The sequence below is a fragment of the Dermacentor albipictus genome, chromosome 2 (assembly GCF_038994185.2).
Source record: "Dermacentor albipictus isolate Rhodes 1998 colony chromosome 2, USDA_Dalb.pri_finalv2, whole genome shotgun sequence".
Taxonomy (NCBI): domain Eukaryota; kingdom Metazoa; phylum Arthropoda; class Arachnida; order Ixodida; family Ixodidae; genus Dermacentor; species Dermacentor albipictus.
This window is the reverse complement of record NC_091822.1, coordinates 206,762,338-206,783,895: the sequence shown is the minus strand read 5'-3', so window position 1 is coordinate 206,783,895 and position 21,558 is coordinate 206,762,338. Positions and strand designations below refer to the sequence as shown.

Genomic DNA, 21,558 nt, shown 5'->3' with positions numbered 1-21,558 from the left:
TTCAATCCTGTTCAAGTCATTTGGTAATATAACACAGTCAGCCTTATATTTTAACGGCCGATACAAAACTTGCCAAGGTTGAAGGCTGGGCGTGATGGTATAGCATATTAGAGGTTGGATTGCGCAACATTTTGACGAGACAGAAGATAAGCACACACGACAGAGCGCTCTGTGGTGTGTGTTTATCTTCTGTGTGTCTCGTCAAAATGTTGCGTAATCCAACCTATAAAACGATACAAAATGCAATCGTCGGCAAATAACTGGATTTCCGAGTCCATATTCTGATGAATGTCATTTATATTGCTATGGGATAGTATTTCCAATGACGAAGAGTCGAGCAGTAAGAAGACGACGACGACGATTAGAAGCTAGCGCGGGCTGTTGCCTCTTGGCCAAGCGCAGCGTATTTTCTTGTAAATATACTTGTACATAGCTTTTCGTCTGCGTCTTCTTAAGTAACATATCTGGTGGAGGTGGACGTTCCCTGTACCTCGTCACGGAGCTTCACAGTGGACGGTACGTCGAGCCTACCTTCATGGCTCCCGGCGATGACAACCCGACTCCGTCGGCTCCGACACCTGCTGCCACCTCGACGACCTACATCACTCTCCCCGCTCCCCGTGATCCTGGCGTATTCTCGGGCAAAGATGGGGAAGACGTCGATGACTGGATCAGCCTGTATTAACACGTCAGCCGCAATAACCGGTGGGACCCAACTATTATGCTCGCCAACGTAGTCTTTTACCTCGGTGGCACACCTAGAGCTTGGTATCCCACACACGAAGATGAGCTCACCAGTTGGGATTCACTTAAGACGCAGCTTCGAGACTTGTTCGGCAACCCCTACGGTCACCAACTTGCCGCGCAGAAGGCGCTTTCTGGCCGTGTGCAGACGTCAACAGAGCCCTATGTCACGTACATTCAGGACGTCTTGGCTCTGTGCCGCAAAGTTGACACCCACATGACTGAGTCCGACAAGGTTGCCCACATCCTCAAAGGCATTGCCGATGACGCCTTCAACTTTCTCATTGCTGTTATAAAAGAGCGCCGCCGCCTGGAACTCGCTAAAAGCCGACGTATTGACCAGCAGTTTGCCCGTGTGCCCAACACCCCAGCGACATCTTCCTGTGCCGACACGCCTCATCCCAACAACACTGCCGATGTTACCAGGATCGTCCGGCGTGAGATCGAGGCCGCCTATCCGGCTGCCTTCGACTCCAGTCCCACCAACACATCTGCAGTCACGGTCTCACTGATCCAGGCAATTGTCCGCCAAGAGTTCGAAAACATGGGTCTTCACACAATCTGCTCGGCCCATCGTCCTGATACCCGCCCGGCTTCTTCGATTCCGCCCCGTCCCGCATCTTCTTAACCACCACGTTTCCGCAACCCATCTGAATGGCGCACTGCTGAAGACAAGCCCATTTGTTTCCACTGCCATTGAATCGGGCACATTTCTCGGCACTGTCGCAGTCGCTGGAGTTCCCCGACCCGGCCTACTTATACTGCCTACTCTCGCCCCCCAGGTGGCCCTTGTTCCTATGCCGCACGCTCCGATAACGCCGCGGCTGATTCTCCTGCACCGAACCGCTCCTATTCTCGTTCGCCTTCGCCCCAACGACGACAATCTCGCTCTCCCCAGCCCCATCGCTCCTATTCGCCGACTCCCTTCGGACGCCGCTCCCAGCCGGAAAACTAGACGATGCAGCGCCTCGAGGTGACGCTGCATTGCTCCCTACGCCGCCAGATCCTCTACTGACGTTGCCCACTCATCTGAAGCTTCTTGACGTGCAAGTCGACGGTGTTTCTGTGTCTGCACTGATAGACACTGGGACGCATTTGTCTGTAACAATAGAGAGTTTTAGTATAGCGTAAAATCCTTGCGTTAGCGTTAGCGTGCGACGCAACGCTAACGCAAAGAAAGACTGCACTGCGCGGCACAAGGTAGTGTTTTAGAATAGCGGAACGGAGAAAAGCGTTAACGTTAACGCAAACAAATACAGCGCCATCTAGATGTAACGACACAAAGTACTGCAAAGCCAAATCCAAACGAAATGTCGAGCTTATCCAATGCCGAATCCGCAAGTGTGTCCCTAAGTCAAGCTTATCGAAAGCCACAGTCGCTGCGTTAATTACGCATGTAGGTGTTTGGTTTGAGCGTTGTTTTGTCGAGAGTCGCGAAACACACCGATTAATCTTGGCATGCTGCGATCGAGTGTTCTGTGGGACCCATATTACGTGTCCTTTTTAAGTTGGGATGACATAGACACCCTCATGCTTCGGGAATGAGAGCGACCGCGCAGGTTCTACGTGTCCTCAAGATCCACTCAACGTCGAAGCTATACCGGAGGGGACGTTTCGCCGGCAATTTCTCTTCCAGAAAGCGGATTTCCCACTTCTTTCCAATTTTTTCAACGGACGCCCACCTTGACGTCCATCCGAATGGGTTCAAGGCGAAAACCTCCTTCACGAGGTTCATATCGTCGTCGTGAACGCACACGCATTGTGACCACTGCACCGACCACACTACTGTGTTTTGCCGCGGAATACATGACGTGCATCGGCTCCGCATGCGGCTTTACACCAAGCGAACGAGCGAAATACACTTGGGCGCCATCTCGAGGCGGCTACAGAAAACACATTTAGCAAACCCATAGAGTTGTTCTACTAACTCTATGAGCAAACCCTCTCGTTAAGCCTACTGCGCCGCTAATCGAGAACGTATATCGTAAACAACGCCCATTTGTCACCTGTGCACCGCTGCCGAAGCATCATCACACAAATCTAAGGCGAACACGAGCATTAGTGGAGAAGGATAGAGCCTAGCAGTGCAGGCAGACGGCTCGATAGATCCGAAGCGGGCTGCTCTCACTTCGACTAGCGCCGCCATCTTGCCGTACGTAAGGCTCCCCTTGCGTGCGTTAGCGTTCAACGCTAAATCCTGAAAATAGCGTACGTACGTAAGAGCTCCAGCAGCGTTTACGTATAGCGCATGCGCAGTGTGGTGCACGCAACGCTAACGCTAACGCTAACTCTTTGCGTTTGCTGCTTTACGCTATACTAAAACTCTCTAATATAAATTAAAAAATGGCTGTGGCTTAGGTAAGGTTAAGCCCAGGATGCGAAGCATACTAGCCTTTATTTTAGTTGTTGAACCACTGTTTAGCCTGGTGAACTGCTGTTGCTTGGCTATATTTGGTTCGGCTAGGCGAAGAAACAACTCATGCGTTACTCTGCTTCGCCTTGGACGCCCCGCATGGGACGCGGTGAGCGTCGAGCAACGCAGCATTCGGCGCGGCAACGAAATGTGCGCCTGAGCAAGCGACGCACGCCTGAGTCTTAGAAACAGCTCGTTTCTAAGGCAACACGGCATTCACTAGAGGCGCTTTTGTACCGCTTTGAAGCATCGTACTCGTGGCTCAGTGGTAGCGTCTCCGTCTCACACTCCGGAGACCCTGGTTCGATTCCCACCCAGCCCATCTTGCAAGAGTTGAGCCAAAGCCACTTCTCCTCCGTCATGACGTCACGGTGTCACGTGGTATTCAAGGCGACACCGCCGCGCCTGAGGAGCTGGGTTGAGCTCTCGTAATATGCTTCGCATAAAATACAGTGGGATCCAAAACGCAACCTTGAGGCACACCGGAGTGAACAGGTTGAATGAAGGACGGACATTATTAAATGCGACGGCAAAGATTGCCTGTCGTACCACGGAGAATGATGATTATTCGTAATGTTTGTTTGTGATATAATCAAATCTACAATTTCATGCAGTTTGTCCCCAAATAAACACCAATTACTGTCGACTGAACCTTGATTAAAGTCGGTGAGGAAATAGTAAAAAAAAAAAAAAACTCGCAAGGGCCTCATTTACAGCGGAAAAGTTATAATTTTCTTTTTATCTGGTGACTTAGAAGATGGTAAGTTCAACGTGATCGCAAGTAGTGAAGTGCAGCAGGAATACAGATCGGACAATTGTCAGGCATCCTCGAAGGATTAGCTCTTGGTGCGGACCAAGATGGAGCATGGGCTTCCAGTGACACCGGCTGGGACTTGGTCGAGAAAGGCGCCGGCGGAGGGCCTGCGTACTACTTGCGCATATGTAAGAGGTACAGCCACAGGCAGGACTGGCTGCGCATATGTGAGAGGCGAGGTGACTGCCTGCACTGCCAACGTAGAGTTGATATTCGCGGATGCAGGCGGCTGGTGGTGTGCGGAAAGGAATACTTGAGCGACCTCTTCGAAAATGAGGCTGCGGAGCGTGTTTAGAAGACGGGATGTGGGCTCCTGCGTGAAGGGGTCTAAAGAAAGTTGGCGGGCAACTCCCTCACGCACGAAGTCCTTGACCTGCTGAAAGAATGAGGATTGGTCGTACATGCTGTCAAGGCTCGCGAACGAGTCGTCGCTTCGCGGAGGACGCCGAGTCGAAGCGCGTCGCTTCCTTAACTCATCATAACTTTGCCATAGGCTGACTACTTCGGAAACGGCACGCGGATTCCTGGCTAGGAGCATCTGGAATGCGCCATCATCAATGCCTTTCAATAAGTGATGATTTTTCTCTGCTTCGGGCATGGCGGCGTTGACTCGTTTACAAAGGTTGTTAGATATGGGGCCGTTTCCTGAGGCTACTTCGAGTTCCCCAGACCACATCGAATCGCACCACCGCTAAGTAAGGAATGCAGAAGCACGGATGCCACATTCCTGAGGCACGACAAGTGCAAACAAGTTGGCGGCCCCCCACTTCGTGTGCCGCCGGGGGAGCTATTCACTGCTTGACTCCTCCAGAAAGCGAGGGGATAGCCCGGCACTGTTGGAAGTAAAGTGGGTCCCGAACCAAGACGGCTGTAATGCGCCGTGACAACCGGACAGCTGTGATGTACCGGGAAGGCCTGGCAGCGTATCCCCCATCCGCCCATTGTGCCGGCATTTGCAAGCCAGTGAGGCAAGACCGCAGGGAGAAGTAAGGCACCGTGAAAGTAAGGCACCCTGCCCGCCTTGGTCCGCCGTCGCCCCCACCTGGCTATTGTGACGGCGAGTTGTAAGTCAAGACCGCAGGGGGACCAAGCGGCGACTCTCTTCGCCGGGTATGACACCGTCGCACGGGCGCCTACCATTGGCCGAAAATGGCGTCATCTGAGCGGGCTCGCCCATTGGCCGAACGTCGTTTTAAGCCGAGACACCTAAGGGCTTAAAAGACGCAGAGCGGGAGCAGCAGAAGAGCATTCCTAGAGCATTCCTTGATTCATCTCTTCCGAGCTTCTTGCGACGGGCCGCAGCATCCGAGTTGCTGCCGGCCCGTAATGACTCTAAGACTGTTAATTGGCTCTCACTGTAAATAATGTAAAATAAACCTCCCAAGTGTTTTCATCCCGAAGTCCGTCCCCGACTCCTACAAGGTCCACACATCTGCAGTGTAGCGAGCGTAGCTCGCTACACTGCAGATGTGTGGCACGTCACTTTCGTGGTTGTGATACCAGAGTTGGGCAACGCCAGCCAGATAAAAGCTGACGTAGGTTAACTTGGCTTGATCATCCCATTTGTGGGCGCTGACCCGTTCATATGACGCAAACCAGACTTCCACGTATTCGTCATCTGCCCCCGCTGAATATCATGGGGTCCCGTTGTCGTGGAATGCCGGTGCAGGTGACGGACTGTGGCCGCGGCGCCGTTTGGGATGAGCTGTCAGTCAAGGCGGGCGGTAGCGTTCTTGAACGCAGCTGCAGGGTATCAAGCGACGGGGTTTAAAGCCCAGCACCTCCACCAATAGAGAAGAGGTTTATTTGAGGCTCCTCGTGCAAAGACACAAGGAACTGTGCGGCAGCCCGAAGCACCGTCCAAAAAGACGCCAGCGATCAGCAGCGCAAGCCTAGCCGTGCCGCGCGTTGGCGATGAGGCTGTACCGCGAGGCGCGTCTTCTTCTTCACAAAATAAAGGGAAATATTCAGGGGATATAGGCAGAATGTTAGGCTGATACGGCAGAGATTATGTTATTAGGTTAAGAAGGCTAAATTCTATTTGTCACCGCCCCGTTTCACGGGGAAACGACGATAAGTAATAATCACACCATTATCGCCATCCTTCGTTTCCTGATTTCGCGTGCTTGACATCAGTGAGAAGCCTGATTCGGTGATATTAATACCGGTGAAAATTATTACTGAGTAACACGGGCCACTTTTGATCGCTATCGAAGCGGATAGTGATCTTAGTAATACTGATTTGAACAAACTTTGGCGCCGTTTTAAAGATATGTTCCATGACTGTATAGATAAGTTTGTGCCGAGCAAACGTAAATTTGTTCGTAGACAAACGCTGTGGATGACGCGTGAAATAATCCACTTAAAGCGAAAGATAAACAGCTTAAAGAACAGCGCTTGCATTTAGGTCATTTAAAGGATTTAAAAGAAGGTCTTGCACGCGCAGTATACTCTTCGAAAGGACATTATTTTAATACAGTGCTGCCAAATTTCATTGTAGATGAACCAAAAATGTTTTGGAATTATATAAATGAAAAAAGAAACCTGTGTCGTAAATTTTGCTTGATGGTTCTGTGGTTACCGATCATAATAATAATATTTGGGGTTTTACGTGCCAAAACCACTTTCTGATTATGAGGCACGCCGTAGTGGAGGACTCCGGAAATTTTGACCACCTGAGGTTCTTTAACGTGCACCTAAATCTAAGCGCACGGGTGTTTTCGCATTTCGCCCCCATCGAAATGCGGCCGCCGTGGCCGGGATTCGATCCCGCGACCTCGTGCTCAGCAGCCCAACACCATAGCCACTGAGCAACCACGGCGGGTAGGTTACCGATCACGGGGATATTGCGCACCACTTCAATGACTACTTTCAGAGTGTGTTTTCTAAATGCGGTGCTTGTCCATCCAATGATGTAGTGTTTCACCCCTGTGATGTAAATTTTATTTCATACCCTGGCGTAGTTTCTGTTACTAAACTTAAAAATCTAAATCATCATGTGGTCCCGAAAACCTTCCTAACGTGTTTCTGAAGAGATATGCTGAATCTGTTGCAAAGTTTCTAGTTATTCTATTTCGTATTTCATTACTTCATGGACAATTAACGAGCGACTGGAAGATAGCCAGGGTTGGGCCAATACACAAGAAAGCTGACCTCACATTATTACAAAATTACTGTCCAATATCATTAACATCATCATGTTGTAAACTAATCGAACATATTATTGCGAACCAGATTAATGAATTTTTAGATGCGCACGCAGTCCTCTCTAATTTCCGGCACGGGTTTACTGAACAATTACACAACTAGTGGCAGTAATACATTCACTCGCTTCATGTCTCGATAAGGACGGGCAGATTGATGCAATATTTCTTGTCTTCAGTAAAGCTTTCGATAGAGTTTCCCCTGGCAAACTAATAATAAAACTCAGACGCATTGGCCTCCCGAAAATTTTAATCATATGAATATCAAACTATTATCCAATCGCTACCATTTTGTAGCATTTAATGAGCAACAATCAGGATGCCTTCCGTTCGGCTCTGGCGTGCCCCAAAGAAGGGTGCTGGGGCCATTACTGTAGTTATTATATATTAATGACATCCGAATGTCCAAATCAGGTAGTTTGTGGATGTTTGCGCGCTTTTTCAAGAAATAACTTTAATTAACGACCAAATCGATCTTAACTCCTTCCTTGCTAAGATTTTTGAATGGTGTGAAACGTGGGACATGAAACTTAACACTGATAAGACCGTCTTTCTTCGCTTCTCTCGCAAAAAGCTTTCTTTTAATATTACTACAGGCTAGGTAGAGACTAAATATAAGTATTTGGGTGTCACACTTACTAATACTTTATCATGGAATTTACATATAGATAACATCTGCTCTTCCGCATTGCGAAACTATACTTTTTAAGACATAAGCTTAGAAATTCTCCTCCTAGCGTAAAATTACTTGCTTAGAATTCACTAATTAGACAGAAACTTGAATATGCATGCGTTATCTGGGGCCCGTTTATTAAACACAGTATCACCCGCCTAGAAAAGGTACAGAGAAAAGCTGTAAGTTTATTGACCCTAAATTTTCCCCGCATCACTCACCCTCTGAACTAATGCAGATCAACGGTATTCAATGTCTTGAACAACGAAGAAAAATTTACGTTTGCAATTTCTTTCCTTGATCTTTGGAATCAAGATCTAGCTATTAACCCTTCTCCATATCGGTCGCTTTCAACATCGAGGCATACACGCCACCATCATCCTAATTCCCTGACGCCGAATTCTGCGCGAACCGATTTATTCAAGTTTTCATTTTTTTTCCTCGCACTGTAACCAACTGGAATGATTCTTTATTGCCTTTCGCCACACTTTGATGTTTTTAACTTTGTTATTATTGTTTTGTTGCCATTTAACTCACCCTGCTTAGACCTGTACAAGGTTTGCAGAATTGAATAAAGCAATAAAGAAAGATTCCCTTGCGGAAGGTGAGGAAAGGAGCTAATCGAATTAGGTGGAAAAAATCGGAATCTGCAGAGCAACGAGACTGGATGGCCAGAACGAACAAAATCCCAGGGCGCTTTCGTGGCTTTAGGCGGGAAGAAACTGGGAAGGCACTACTGATTTACCGAATGAAATATTACAGGAATAATAGAGTTCAGATATAACTTTCAAACTTTCAAACTTTCAAACTTTATTTCGCATTTTCCTTTGCACAGAAAAAGAAAATGCAAGGGCAGGAACAAAAAGCTGCACAATCGCAGCTTGACGAGGTTCCTGTCCCCTGTCTTTAAAAACAGTTGCAGAATATTCACAAAGAAAATCAGTTACATATGTGCAAAAACAATTCCACATTATACAGATATTGATATTCAGAGCAGAACAATTATAACATCTGTATACATATATTCACATGCGCATCTACACCAACCCAGCATCTATACATATTTGCATCTGTACATGTAGGCATACATCTGCATACAGAAAAAAGTGGAGCAAAAAAAATCATGCACAAATCACAAGGAACACCTGAACAGAAACGCTTTAAAATACCAAAAATTCAACTCAATGTAACGGCAATGTTCAGCGGAACAAAAAAAATGCGAAACGATGGAAAAGCGAGGTTTGGAACATGCTAAAAAATAAAAAGAAAAAAAAGAAAAAAAAGAATAACAATGGCAAATGTTATTTATAAAATTTGACCATTATTAATTAAATTAAATTTCAGTGCCTTTCTCGTAATAGCATTTAGTTCGGTATGGGAAGCCTGTATCACATTTAATATTTTCGGCACCTGGTACTGCAATCGCCTGAAACCATAATTTGTTCTTGTGATGGGAAGGACTAACTATAATTGCGCGAAAATAGCTGTTTGCAAAGTGGGCGTCGAGGTTTCCCGTTGTCACAGCTCATCTAAATGGTATAAACGGAAATGAAAAGGGATACGAGTTTCTGAGAAAAGAAGCTGCGCAGGCAAAAAAAAAAAATGTTTGTCCTGGTCAAGGGATGGAACCTAGGACCAACGCATTTTCACGGCTCGATTTCGGGATTGGGACGAATTCTTCAACTGCGAAGCTTTCTGTAAAACGCGTATTCTTTGTGCCTTGGTGGTACATTCGGAGTGGATGACAATTTTTTCCTTTCATGCTCATTTGTTATAGCTTGCATTCCGCGAGTTGAAGCAATGAGACCTGTGGAATTTTCGAGAGCCTTCAGCACTCCCAAGGCGCTCGTTTATGAGCTTCGAGGTCATGCATCATGAGCATCGCGTCCGTGATAAACGGGTGGATGAAACGGTTGTATAGTAGCATTTGTGTTAAAGCAACGTGGCGAGATGAAGCGTGTAAGCTGTAGACAGAACGTTTCAACACGACTATCATTCTTGGCATTTTCGGTCCAGTTCGCTTTCCGCCTATCTCGCTATACAGGGGTATATCTAGCTATCCAACCAAAATGCGGGCGCTGACCACGGAGGTACTGCAGTCCCAAATGTGCGCCCCTTCTGTGGGTGTGTTCCATTGTGTATATGTCACTCTGTATAGGCATGCGCGAACTTCACGGCGCCACCGCCAGAAGGCACGGCATGTGCATAGGTAAGGGCGACAGAGGACCGGGCTGCAGTGCACGCCTCGTACATGGTGCGTTTCGGCCATTTATGACTCGAATAGTCATCGTATTGGGTTCTGCTTGATACTATTTAACACATGTGCGGCACTTCTTGAGACACATTGGACACCCGGGAACAGGAACTCCTGGCGAGCATCGCGCGCGAAGCCTACCAGCGCGGCGGAGTGGCCGCGCGTTGGGACGAGGAGGTGCTCGTGTGGAACGTCAGCACCTTGCGAGCGCTCGACAAGTTTCTTGCCTCGGAGAACCGGTGTGTATACGCATGCTCTCATTGAATTGCTGCAGACACGGGAGAACTGACATCGCGAATACGTGTAGTAGATTACTTGGCAATAACGTCCAAAGCCGCATTCAAAGACAGGGCATTCCTGATGAGCTGATCGACTGGCACTTGGCTTTGATGTGAGCTACGCAGCTATTAGTTTTGCTCTCATTCTGAGCAACATTTATGAATTTGGGCCCGTCGTTCATTCATTCGTTCGTCACGCTCAGACACGGCACGAACTATAACGTCGGAATAAACACATTCCGAACTGGTACCGAAGCAACGCGGTTTCAATTAAGCTGAGTTGTCCTACACCAAAGCCTCTTGGCGGGAGTGACAACAGAAGTAAAAGTGGACAGAACGCGCGCATACTCGCAACTGAAATTTATTGGGTGAAAGATGGCACACACGCTAATCGCTAATGCATACACACGTGTTTTTACATGTGTGTACGCGTATATGCATACACACGCGTATATGCATACACACATACGCCTCGAACAGCTCCCTCGTACGACGATCCCTATGACGGTATAAATTTTTTTTTCTAGAAGCGGAAGGCACACCTTCTTTATCTCTTTTTCAAAAACCCTGCATTCTTTTCCTACGTGCGAATGCTCGTCAGATGACCGATTCTTAAAATGTTCGTTTAAACGGATGTTAATACAGCGTCCGGTCTGACCGACATACACACAGCCCCGCAAGAGAAAGGGAATTCGTAAACCGCACTGCATGTACAGGGAACGAACTATGACCTGTGGCTTACATGGCAAACAAAAGGGCTATGGCTAGCTATCTTTTCAATCTTTCTCAGGGCCTGTACACACAAGTGGGCCATTTTTGAAGAAGCAGTTCGCTACACGTGCAGTGTGCTTTGCGAATTCCCTTTTCCCTGCGGTTGTGTTTGTGCCGGTCGGACAGGACGCGTAGTAGAGCAGCAAGGATGCAGACGCTTCTAAAGCCGTTCCTTCTCGTTACCCAGTTGCTGGTTTTTGTCTGTGCGTGGAATCCTGCCTTCGTTCAAGAGCCCTTGGAACCGGTGACACCGCTGATCATCTACAAAGACGTCGGAATTGCCTCAGCAACCTGCGAATTTCCGATTTTGGTTTCGCCGCTTTCCAGCGTTGGAACTGCAGCGGTGCTCTATTTCTTCAAGTCCAACTGCATTGATAGGGCCAAAAGCGACACCGCCTTTAAATTGCCTTCTCTCATGCACGTGGGCTAGTGGGCGTGGGAGAGCAGAAATGATCCAGACGCTTCTAGAACTATTCCTTGTCGTTACCTAGGTTAGTCAACCCTATTTACTTTATTTTAAGCGTACAAGTAACCGTTGCCTGCTGCTCATCCCATGCCGACATGTTCTGTCAGTACTTGCTGTTAATTGCGTGAATGCAATTATCTTGCTTTTCATGTCGGAAAATGTTGAACTCAATCCCGGCCCTATGGAAAATGTCATGGGCAATCCTAAAAGCTAAATATTAGCGGCAATTAAATCGCTAGGTAGTACAATGGAATCGCGTCGTGTAGAAGTAATGTCGACCCTTAACGAAGTGAAAACTAGCCAAACGCTCCTTGAGGAACGTGTTTCCGATATTACCGCGAGGCTAGCCGCAGTTGAGGACAGAGTAGACACGCTTGAAGAGTTTCACGATTCTGCTGAATTTAGCTGCGCAATTATGGAAGCTGTTCAAGGCAAAGCTGCCAAGATCCACCCTCGTCTCGATGAGTATGAATACAGGTGATGCCGAGATAATTTAATTTTTTATGGATTCTAAGACGAATCAACCGAGACTTGGCCCCAATCCGAACAAAAAGTACGATCATTTTTAGCAGATTCCCTTTCCTTGCAGCTGGATGAGGAAGCCATATCTCGAGCACATAGATTGGGACCTTTCGTTTCAAGCAAATGGCGACCAATAATTGTCAAATTTCTTTCTTCCAAGGCAAAAGACAACATCTTATTGCAAAAATCAAAGCTAAAAATATCCTGTTTCATAGCAAGAAGATTTTTGTGAGGGAACGAGACTATCTCGAAAAAAGCTTTCAGAATTTGGAAAAGGCGAGGAATCATTTTATAACTTGCGCTATAACAAACTCTATGTGAACAGGAAATGCCCTGTTTACTGTTCACAGACTGATCGTGTGTGTGAAATTGAGCTCGCACTGTCAACCCTGACAAGTGTCAATGACGCAGCAGGCTTTTCAAACTCGTCTGCTACTGGTCCTTAGGAAGCAGCAGCCGTACTGGTGACCTTAGTTTGCTGTTCACGAACATTAGAAGCCTCTTGAACAAACGCGATGCCCGGTCTTCTCTAACAGACACGTGTGGTGCAGATGTAGTCGTCATTACTGAAACATGGTTGTCAGCTAGAATTGATAATTCTCAACTGTTTGACTGTCAACGCCATTACAATGTTTATACTCAAGATCAGTTCGGGCGTTCGAGTGGCGGGATCTGAAAGCTGTTGCGGATTACTTATTTTCTCATGGCGTTTTGATACCCTTCGAGCTAGAATTCATGTGCGCGTGTATTAAAATAAACCACAAAGAGACCCGTTTTTGTGAGTATTACCGACCACCCCTATCAGCAAGCAGTTTTTGTGATGACCTCTATGACAGGAATAATATTTCAAAATTGTTATCAGGTTCCCAAACGCACCACTTTTTCTTTTGGGCAATTTCAATTTCCCTGCCATATCATGGACGGAAGCCTACCCCGCTGTTATCTGCTCTTCTTGAGAATCACTAGCCTTCATAGACTTATGATAAACGTTCAACCTTTGTCAACTTGTAAAGAACCAACTCGTGTCACAGCATCCACTGCCAATTTACTGGACACTTCTACCTGGACTAAGCAACAATTAAATTATCAACTTCACTATGCCGTCACGTCCACCTCGTCCATTGAAACATCATCAGATAATTCGGGTCTACAGAAAAGGAAATTATTCTGCAATTACCACTGAACTACAGACATTTGCTGACGTATTCTTTCCCAGATTTTGGGAATGCGCGCTATACGATAACTGGACTCTTTTTAAGGACAAATTAAACGCCCTTACTGAAAAGTACATCCCACTTCGTCGAATAACGTGTACTAAACGTTCACCGTGGTTTAATATTTTATTGAAGCACTTGCTAAACAAGAAAAAGCGTATGTTTCGTCGCTGCAGGTTAACAAATGCGACTGACCGATGGAATGCTTATGCTGTGGCATCTGAATACAAAAATGCTCTTTGCAATGCGAAACGCAACTTTCTTCAAGGCACCCTGCCTCGATTGCTGATTACTAGCCCGCGCAAATTCTGGACCATCCTTAATGTGAAGTCAAAAGGAGGCATCATAGTGAAATCTAAACGCGGTGCTCTAGTTCCACCGAACCAATCTTGTACAACAATAAATAACACATTTTGCTCATGTTTCTTAACTACTGCGGTTACCTTTTCCGACATATTTTCTCTAGATTTCCCATTGATGGATGATATCATCATTGAATGGGAAGAAATTTCCAAACTCGTCGATAACTCTAAAATGTCATCCTCCTCAAGTGTTTATGATATAACAAGTTGTTGAAAAGCACGAATACTTACTCTTCTCTTATGCTGTCAGATATTTTTACCCAATCTTTGCGGACTGGTACGCTCCCTGATCACTGGAAGGTGGGCAAGGTGGTTCCAGTGCACAAGACTAGTGATGTTCACAGTCCTTCAAATTGCAGACCAATATCATAAACGTCAAGTCCATGCAAATTACTTGAACATATTGTCTATTCTGCGCTCGTCAGTCACCTTGAGTCCAATTCCTTTTTTACAGATGATCAGCATGGTTTTCGAAGAAATCATTCCTGCGAAACACAGTTGATCGCTTTTACTAAGAACCGTTCTGCAGCTTTGGATCGTTCCTCCGTCGTTGATTGCATATTAATTGATTTCACTAAAGCATTTGATACCGTGTATCATTCTCTTCTGCGTCTTTAAGTTTAGTAAGCTAAACAAAACGAGGCCATATTAATATCGATTGAATGTTTTCTGTGCGATCGCACTGAGTACGTGACAGCTAATGACCATAACTCTAATGTTTTATCAGTGACATCGGGTGGTCTTCAAGGATCTGTACTAGGACCTCTCCTCTTCGAATTATACATTAACGATCTTCCTGATCTCGCACACATCATCTACCAGGATGTTCGCTAACGACTGTCTTATATACAGAGAAATTTCTAACCCATCTGATATTTATATTCTTCAGAATGACATTAATAGCATTTCTGCGTGGTGTGACACTTGGCTCCTGAAACTTAATATATCCAAATTAATTATCCTTTAATATATCCTTTCATGGAAATTAATATATCCTTTCATGGAAAACGCATATAGAACACATATCTAATGATGCTAATCGCATGCTTGGTTTGCTTCGCCGTAATCTTTCACTTGCTCCAGTTGCTTTAAAATTACATTTGCATAAAATGGTCGTTCGAACTAAGATCGAATATGCATCTTCAGTATAGGACCCTGACATAAAATCATTGATTAGTACTCTAAAATCTGTTCAGAATCGTTCAGCTCTTTTTATTCGGACTAATTGCACGCGTGCATCTAAACCCTAGACCTTCCAGATCTTTCCATGCGGCGTCATTCTTCTTGGCTTTCCACTTTCCACAATATATATTACGCAAACGAATCGCTCAGTCTCTTCACTGCTACAAATTACGTATCATCCCGCATTGATCATCGAATCGATGCAGGCATGCCAAGTTGCAAAACTAACCAGTATTTTTATTATTTACTTCCCAAGACCAGCTCAGACTGGAATCACCTACCTGAAGCTTTCAAATTTGCGCTTCTTCATCACGTATGTTAAAAATTCCCATTCTTATTTGTTTTGTATAAATATTGACCACTCTTATCTGTAACGCCTCAACGGCCCTGGAAGTAATTAAATAAACAATATAACCCGTTTAAAAGGACATTTTAAGAATAAGTCATCTCACAAGCATTCCCACGCAGCAAAACATTGGATTGTGAAAAAGAGACAAAGAAGGTGTGCCTTCCCCTTATAAAAAAAACTCAGATTTTATACAGACACAGGGATCGTCGTACACTGGAGCTGTTCGAGGCGTTTGCTATAAGGAAAGAAGCGCGTGTATGTGCTTGCGGTGCTTCGATTGTGCTTGCTGATTGTGAGGTTCAATTTCTGGACGCAAGATTGTGGCGGCCTATCGGCATGATGACTTAATTTTGATCATGATATATTATCATGATCATAATGATCATGATATGATCATTATTATATATATATATAATGACATCTTTCACCCACTAAAATTCATTTGCGTGTCTGCGTGCGTCCTGTCCACTTGTACTTCTGTTCATAGCGCAGTAACCCCCCTTATATCAAGATTAGGAAAATTGATAGCATGAAATGGTGACTACGTAACATAACGTGCAACTAACACTGCTCATGTGATGAAATTAAGCGTGACGCGAAAGTAGCAGTGTCTGCAGCAAATGAGGTTTGGCGTCAGGTCATAGGCACACATTGCTAAAGGATGACACTGCGGACAGCAAGCACCTTTGTCCAGATTTTCAGGAATACCGATGCATAATTCTCAATACCACGTGATAACTGTTGGCAGTAATTAAAGTAGTCTCCGGAACATGAGATTTCTCATGTTTCGTGCTATTCATGCAGTCCACGAGATGCGGCTGCTTGTGTGCATGATGATTGCAGGCGCATGCTGCTCAATTATCTGGGCTGGCGGGTGGTGGCGCTTTTGGGTCCTGCCACCACTGTGGATATGATGAACGCCAGGCATGCGTTCTACATGGTCAAGTTTGGTGCCGAGGACCAGCCGCAGCTGCTGGGCTACTGCTTCGAGCAGGCGACCCGAATGCTGCCCGTCGCCATGGGCCGTATGGCGTACCGGGCTGTTGGCGGCGCCGATTCCGCGCAGGTGAGCTACGTTTTCAAGAGAAGGAGAGAGTAACGCTGGTCCAAGCAGATCGTGGCTACGTAGCAACACACAGCATCCCGCAGGAATTATAAAGGCCTTCAAGTGCATTTCCGCACTCGCCGTCACCGTTGGCATTGGAGTCCAAGTGGATTACTTTGTGGCCGCGCGCCTTATGCCAGGGATGCGATATATATATATATATATATATATATATATATATATATATATATATATATATATATATATATATATATTACGGTATTTTACGTGCGGCAACCACGATGTGATTACGAGGCACTCCATAGTCGGGGACTCCGGAAATTTGGACCACCTTGGGTTCGATAACGTGCACCCCTAAATTAAGTACCCGGGTGTTCTCGCGCCCTTCGAAATGCGGCTACCGTGGTCGGGATTCGATCCCGCAGCCTCGTGCTTAGCAGCCCAGCCACTAAACAACCGCGGGAAGTAATGCGCGTGAAAGCGCGTGAGGATGAGCCGAGCGATCCAGCGCCACCTAGAGCAAGATGAGGCCGCAGCACTTCCGCCGCGATGTCACCATTGGGAAGTGAAAGCGATCCGGAGCGCCGTGCTGGAGGGAATACCTGGTCCCACCGCCTCAGTAACTTTGCTTGAGGAAGCAGACTAACCCCCGTATTCACAAACGCACCTCGACTTGACCCTCCACTCGAAATGCTCCTTGAGGGCGGTTTTTCGTTTCACAAATCGCCCTCCACTTGAAACGCGCCTTGAGTGAAGGAAAACTCGAGCGCTTTACTCGAGAATCTCAAGGTAGCCTCGCAGCTACCTTGAATCGCTCCTCGAGTGAAGTTAGTGCGTAAACATGGCTGCCTTGCGATCTGTCGCTCGCCTCGTCAGCATTTTCCGATGGACGCCAGTTGCCTCCGTAGCTTATCTTGGGTTAACCGTGCTGCGCATTTTCAAGGGCTTCGTTTTAGGGACCGTTGCAGTCCTCTGGAGCGCTTCGGCACCGGAATTATTCCACTGCAGCGCCGAGACAGATCGGCCGTCCTGTCAAGAAGACTGCGAGCTAGTGCAGTGATTGTCGTCTTACTCCGTGCATGAGCCAGTTGATGACCTGCACACGTATTCTTCGTGCCAGTGCTCCGAACCTACTATCGGCGTCAGTGCATTCACGTGTTTCTTGCGGCTCATCGTAGAAAGCCGGATCAGTTCAAGCACGGCCCGATACATAACTGCGGCGGACTTTGAACTTGCAAAAAGAAAACAGCTACGAAGATTCCTGTCACCAGTGGGTGTGTTGCCTGTGCGCGTGTGTCGCTTGCGCGAGCGCCGGCCGTCACCCCGTCGGCGCTGTTTGTACTCGGGCAGATCGTCACTGCCTACGCTAATCCAAGGACGGCGAAACACACCGCAGCAAAGCGAGCATCTTTGTAAACGAGCAGGTGCGTTCACTTCAATTTTTGCAATTTTCTTTAATTTGATGCGGCTAGTTGCGCTAAGGAAAATACGAAATGGACTGTAATTTCGCGCGGACCGTGTGCAGTTGGTGCAATTTAAGGTCATCAGCAATAATTACGTAATCCTTGCTTCAAACGATTCAGTTTAATAAGCTTGTCATCCCTATGAAGATCCAAGCTCAACGAGGAAGTCACCAACCATGAAATTGCATTCAGAATTATACCTGCACGTATAGACAGGTTAATGTGATGTTTTGTTCGAATAAAAGAGACACAATAACAATACAAAGGAGTAGAGTTTTCTGCATCACATCATTTTTTATTCCTATAAATAAAGGTGCAGCAGTGTAGTGACAGCACCTAATATAGACAGTGCTAGCAAGTGGTAGCAGATATATCTCGCACACCTTTATTGCGAACATCCCAGCTCTCTATAGGGTTCGTTATGTAAGTGTTAGATCGCTGTTGTCGGTCTTGCTGAGCAAGCGGTAGACCAGCAGAAAAATGTTTCTTTGCAAATAAAAATAAATAAAAACAGTATGAGCTAATTTATGTAAAAAAAATCACGCTATAGAACACAAACTTCTTAAACTAATGTATTATTACGAAATGTGAACTACAGAAAACGAATAAAGTACCTAAGCTCGTTTCATGGACCTTTTTTAACATCGTTGTATGTTTATTACCAACCCCTTCTCTTTGCAGGAACCAGGTTGCCAACACACGCACGAAGAGCAACTGCCTTTCCAACTGTGCTGTGTGTGCTGCGCTTGCATTGGTGTGCAAGTGGAGGAGAGGTCCAGTTAATGTCCTGCTGCACTATAATAGCCGTCGAAATATTCTGCTTAAGACATTTATCACTTTTCTGACATCCTAACAGCTCAAACATCACCCCTAAAAGCAGTTTGAGTGCACGTATTTGCCTTCACAGACACGTTGTAGCTGAAATCATTGTATTTCTCATCCAGATGGCCTTTCTTCAGTCATATTTATTAAGTCGGTATGGACCCCTAATAATTTCTGGTCAATTCAAGTGCCAATTTTTTTCTAAAACGATAAATTAACATTATTATCGCCTTTTTGTACTTTGATAGTATGCAATAAATACAGCGTGAACTCTGATCCTACAAACAGAAGCAGTAATGAAGGAGAAGAAAGAGGGTTGACCGAGGGGCGCGATTTTTAATAATCATATCATGAGAAGCCAACAAGCAAAGTCACCAAAGACAACATAAGGGAAATTACTTGTACTTACTAACTGAAATAAAGAAATGATAAATTAATGGCAATGAAAGTGGATGAAAAAACAACTTGCCGCAGGTGGGAAATGATGTAGTTCTAGTAGTAGTAGTAGTTAGTTCTAGTAGTAAAATATAAATACACAACAAAGTGCATGGGAAAACGGTGCCGCGGTAGCTCCATTGGTTGGAGCATCGCACGCCTATGGCAAGTTTTCTCAACCACTTTCATTACCATTAATTTGTCATTTCTTTAATTCAATTAGTAAGTAGAAGTAATTTCTCCTCTGTTGTCTTTGGTGTCTTCGCTTGTTTGTTTCCAAGGATATAAACAGGAGTAGTACTGCTGACTAATATATTCTAGAATAAAACACCATCTCTGTTCAAGACAGTAGTCTGCCGGGTGTAGCCACCCGACGGCATGCAGTGGTAAATTCTTGTAGAATATATGCTGTTTCTACCCTGCTTCTAGCTCCAGCTTAAGATAATTTATGACGGCCCGAACAATGAGTTTCTTCCATTGGATGCGGATGACAGTTGGCTTCAATGGGGCTTGCAGAACTTCAGCAATTGACCAAGGTACAACACCCAGGGTAGCAGCGTGTCTTGTGGGATCCCAAAATAGGCCAAATGGTGATGCAGACTGTCACAATGACAATGCTGAAAAATACAGTATAGAGCGCATTACTACCGTTATTTCAGAAAAGCTGAGATAAACCATCAAAGCTATGGCATATTTTTAATCTACACTTGCTCATGCTAAAGTAGCTTCAGCATGCCACAAAATACTGAAGTGCTAGCTACAAATACTACGAAAGTGTTGCTTCACAAATTGTGCGCAGCAAAAGGATCCTGTCGCAGCTGCAAAGCACCACGGGCAACTGATGACCTCGCCCATCATATTCATGCGATTTAAAACAAAAATTATACGACAACTAAAGGGGAATAAAAAATTAATTTGATTTCATTGACATGGCTGTTTCATGTGTGTGGTTCTAAATAACAGGGTGTCCATTTCCCCATTTTGTGAATGTGGGGACATGCAACATGAATATTTTTACAAAGTTTATGAAAATAAGCACAGACTAATTACCGGGTAGGCTAGTCAAGTACTTCTTCAGCACCTAGCTCCTTTCAGGGAAGCGAGCTGGTGCAATTCCAACAGGCAGGCACCATATCTATCGATGCTTTCAGGTCTGCCAGAAGCCTTACTGTGCAGCACAGGCGTAGATTTTTTCATCAGCTGGTCCTTCCAAGGCCCACATTCTGCACCAGAATGCCAAAACTTTTATGTAGACAGGGCGCTCGCGCGCTAAGTAAATTCAGTATACCTAAGCAACGGATATGAAAAAACGTAGCACAACTAAAAATATGTTGGCATTGCGTGAACTTGAAAGCCCAGTTTACGGAACGTGCATCAGCTGCTACCACATAGCACACTGAAAGAGTTAGGACGAAAAAACAAATGGTGGTGATAAAGTATTGACAAGTGAATTTTCGGAAGATTAAAACATTGCGTAGCGTATATGTGAAGTGAGGAAGCACAGGAAATGCAGGCACCAGTGCTGGTTCGTTGACCATATGTGCTACAAGTTGAGCAAGCCGACTGACCACCACGGCTTTTAAAACAAAGTACAGGACTCAAAAGACGCTTGTTTTTTTTTTCGACCTGCCGGAGCTACGCACTCAACCATATACAGATTCTGCCACATGTATACTATAACTGCTTCTCCTCTACCGAAAGATTTCATACGCGATACTGGAATGATCGTTGGATGCAGGCGCCGATCCGTACCTTCTACATTATCGTTTAAAAAAGCGAAACCAACATTGTCGTTCCAAATCTTCCACAAGTTCCCATTAGCAAAAGAAAAGAACATGTTTTGGACAAGCTTATGCTGCCTCTAATATGTTTAAGGTACTAATTAATTTCCTCAGCATGAGCAACTGGAGTCAATCATGCTTGTGTACATCGGAAACGGCTTATCGACTGCGCAGCGGCAACCTCAAGAAAACCGCATTGACATACTGTGCTTCCATGAAAGAATGGCTCACTCACCCATATTTTCTGTCCTGTTGTTGCTTTCAGCAAACTCACAGCACCACTCGGTCTTGAAGGTAAACAAAGCTGCCCATCGGCCGTTCTATCTGTGGCCTCAGAAGTCATTCAGGCTCGGTCACCATACGCACAAGGACGAAATCACCCATCATAACCGCGATTATCAACCGCAACGTCAGTCACCAATGAAACACTAGGAAAAAAAGAGCAGCGAACAAATGCCGGCGCAAATTATCTTGGTTCTCAGCCATGCGCCATGCGCTCAGCTGTTGGGATGCGATTGTTGCCAGACCTCAAACACAGCTCCCGCTGGCTTTATCCGTCGAACGCTCACAGTGGCAGCGTTGCCGAGCTAAAGTTGTACATTGCGCCGTGTAGTTGTTTGATTGGGAAGACGAATGAACTGAAACACATATTTGTCTTAAATAATGGGACTTTTAATAAGCACATTGAAGAATAGTCTCGATATCAGACGCTTTTCTCGGTCGATACACTTCACTTGAGTCGAGGG

The 21,558-nt window shown here is 45.8% G+C and overlaps 1 protein-coding gene and 1 long non-coding RNA gene across 7 annotated transcripts in view; one reads left to right on the top strand and one right to left on the bottom strand.

The window, feature by feature from the left end:
• The window catches only part of LOC135903402 (neprilysin-1-like), a 553,033-nt gene that overhangs the window by 200,470 nt on the left and 331,005 nt on the right, over positions 1–21,558 (top strand). For all 6 annotated transcript variants that reach the window (XR_011512359.1, XR_011512358.1, XM_065433718.1 and 3 more), the window contains exons 9-10: positions 10,210–10,340; positions 16,089–16,311. Coding sequence is in view for 4 of the 6 variants with exons in the window: in XM_065433718.1 (XP_065289790.1) it covers positions 10,210–10,340; positions 16,089–16,311 (354 nt within the window). In the remaining 2 variants the exon portion in view is untranslated. The remainder of the gene's footprint in view (positions 1–10,209; positions 10,341–16,088; positions 16,312–21,558) is intronic.
• On the bottom strand, positions 19,259–21,397 carry LOC135903451 (uncharacterized). The gene is made up of 3 exons (XR_010564810.2): positions 21,048–21,397; positions 20,082–20,254; positions 19,259–19,648 (listed from the first exon to the last, which is right to left on the bottom strand). It is a non-coding gene; the product is annotated as an uncharacterized lncRNA (long non-coding RNA).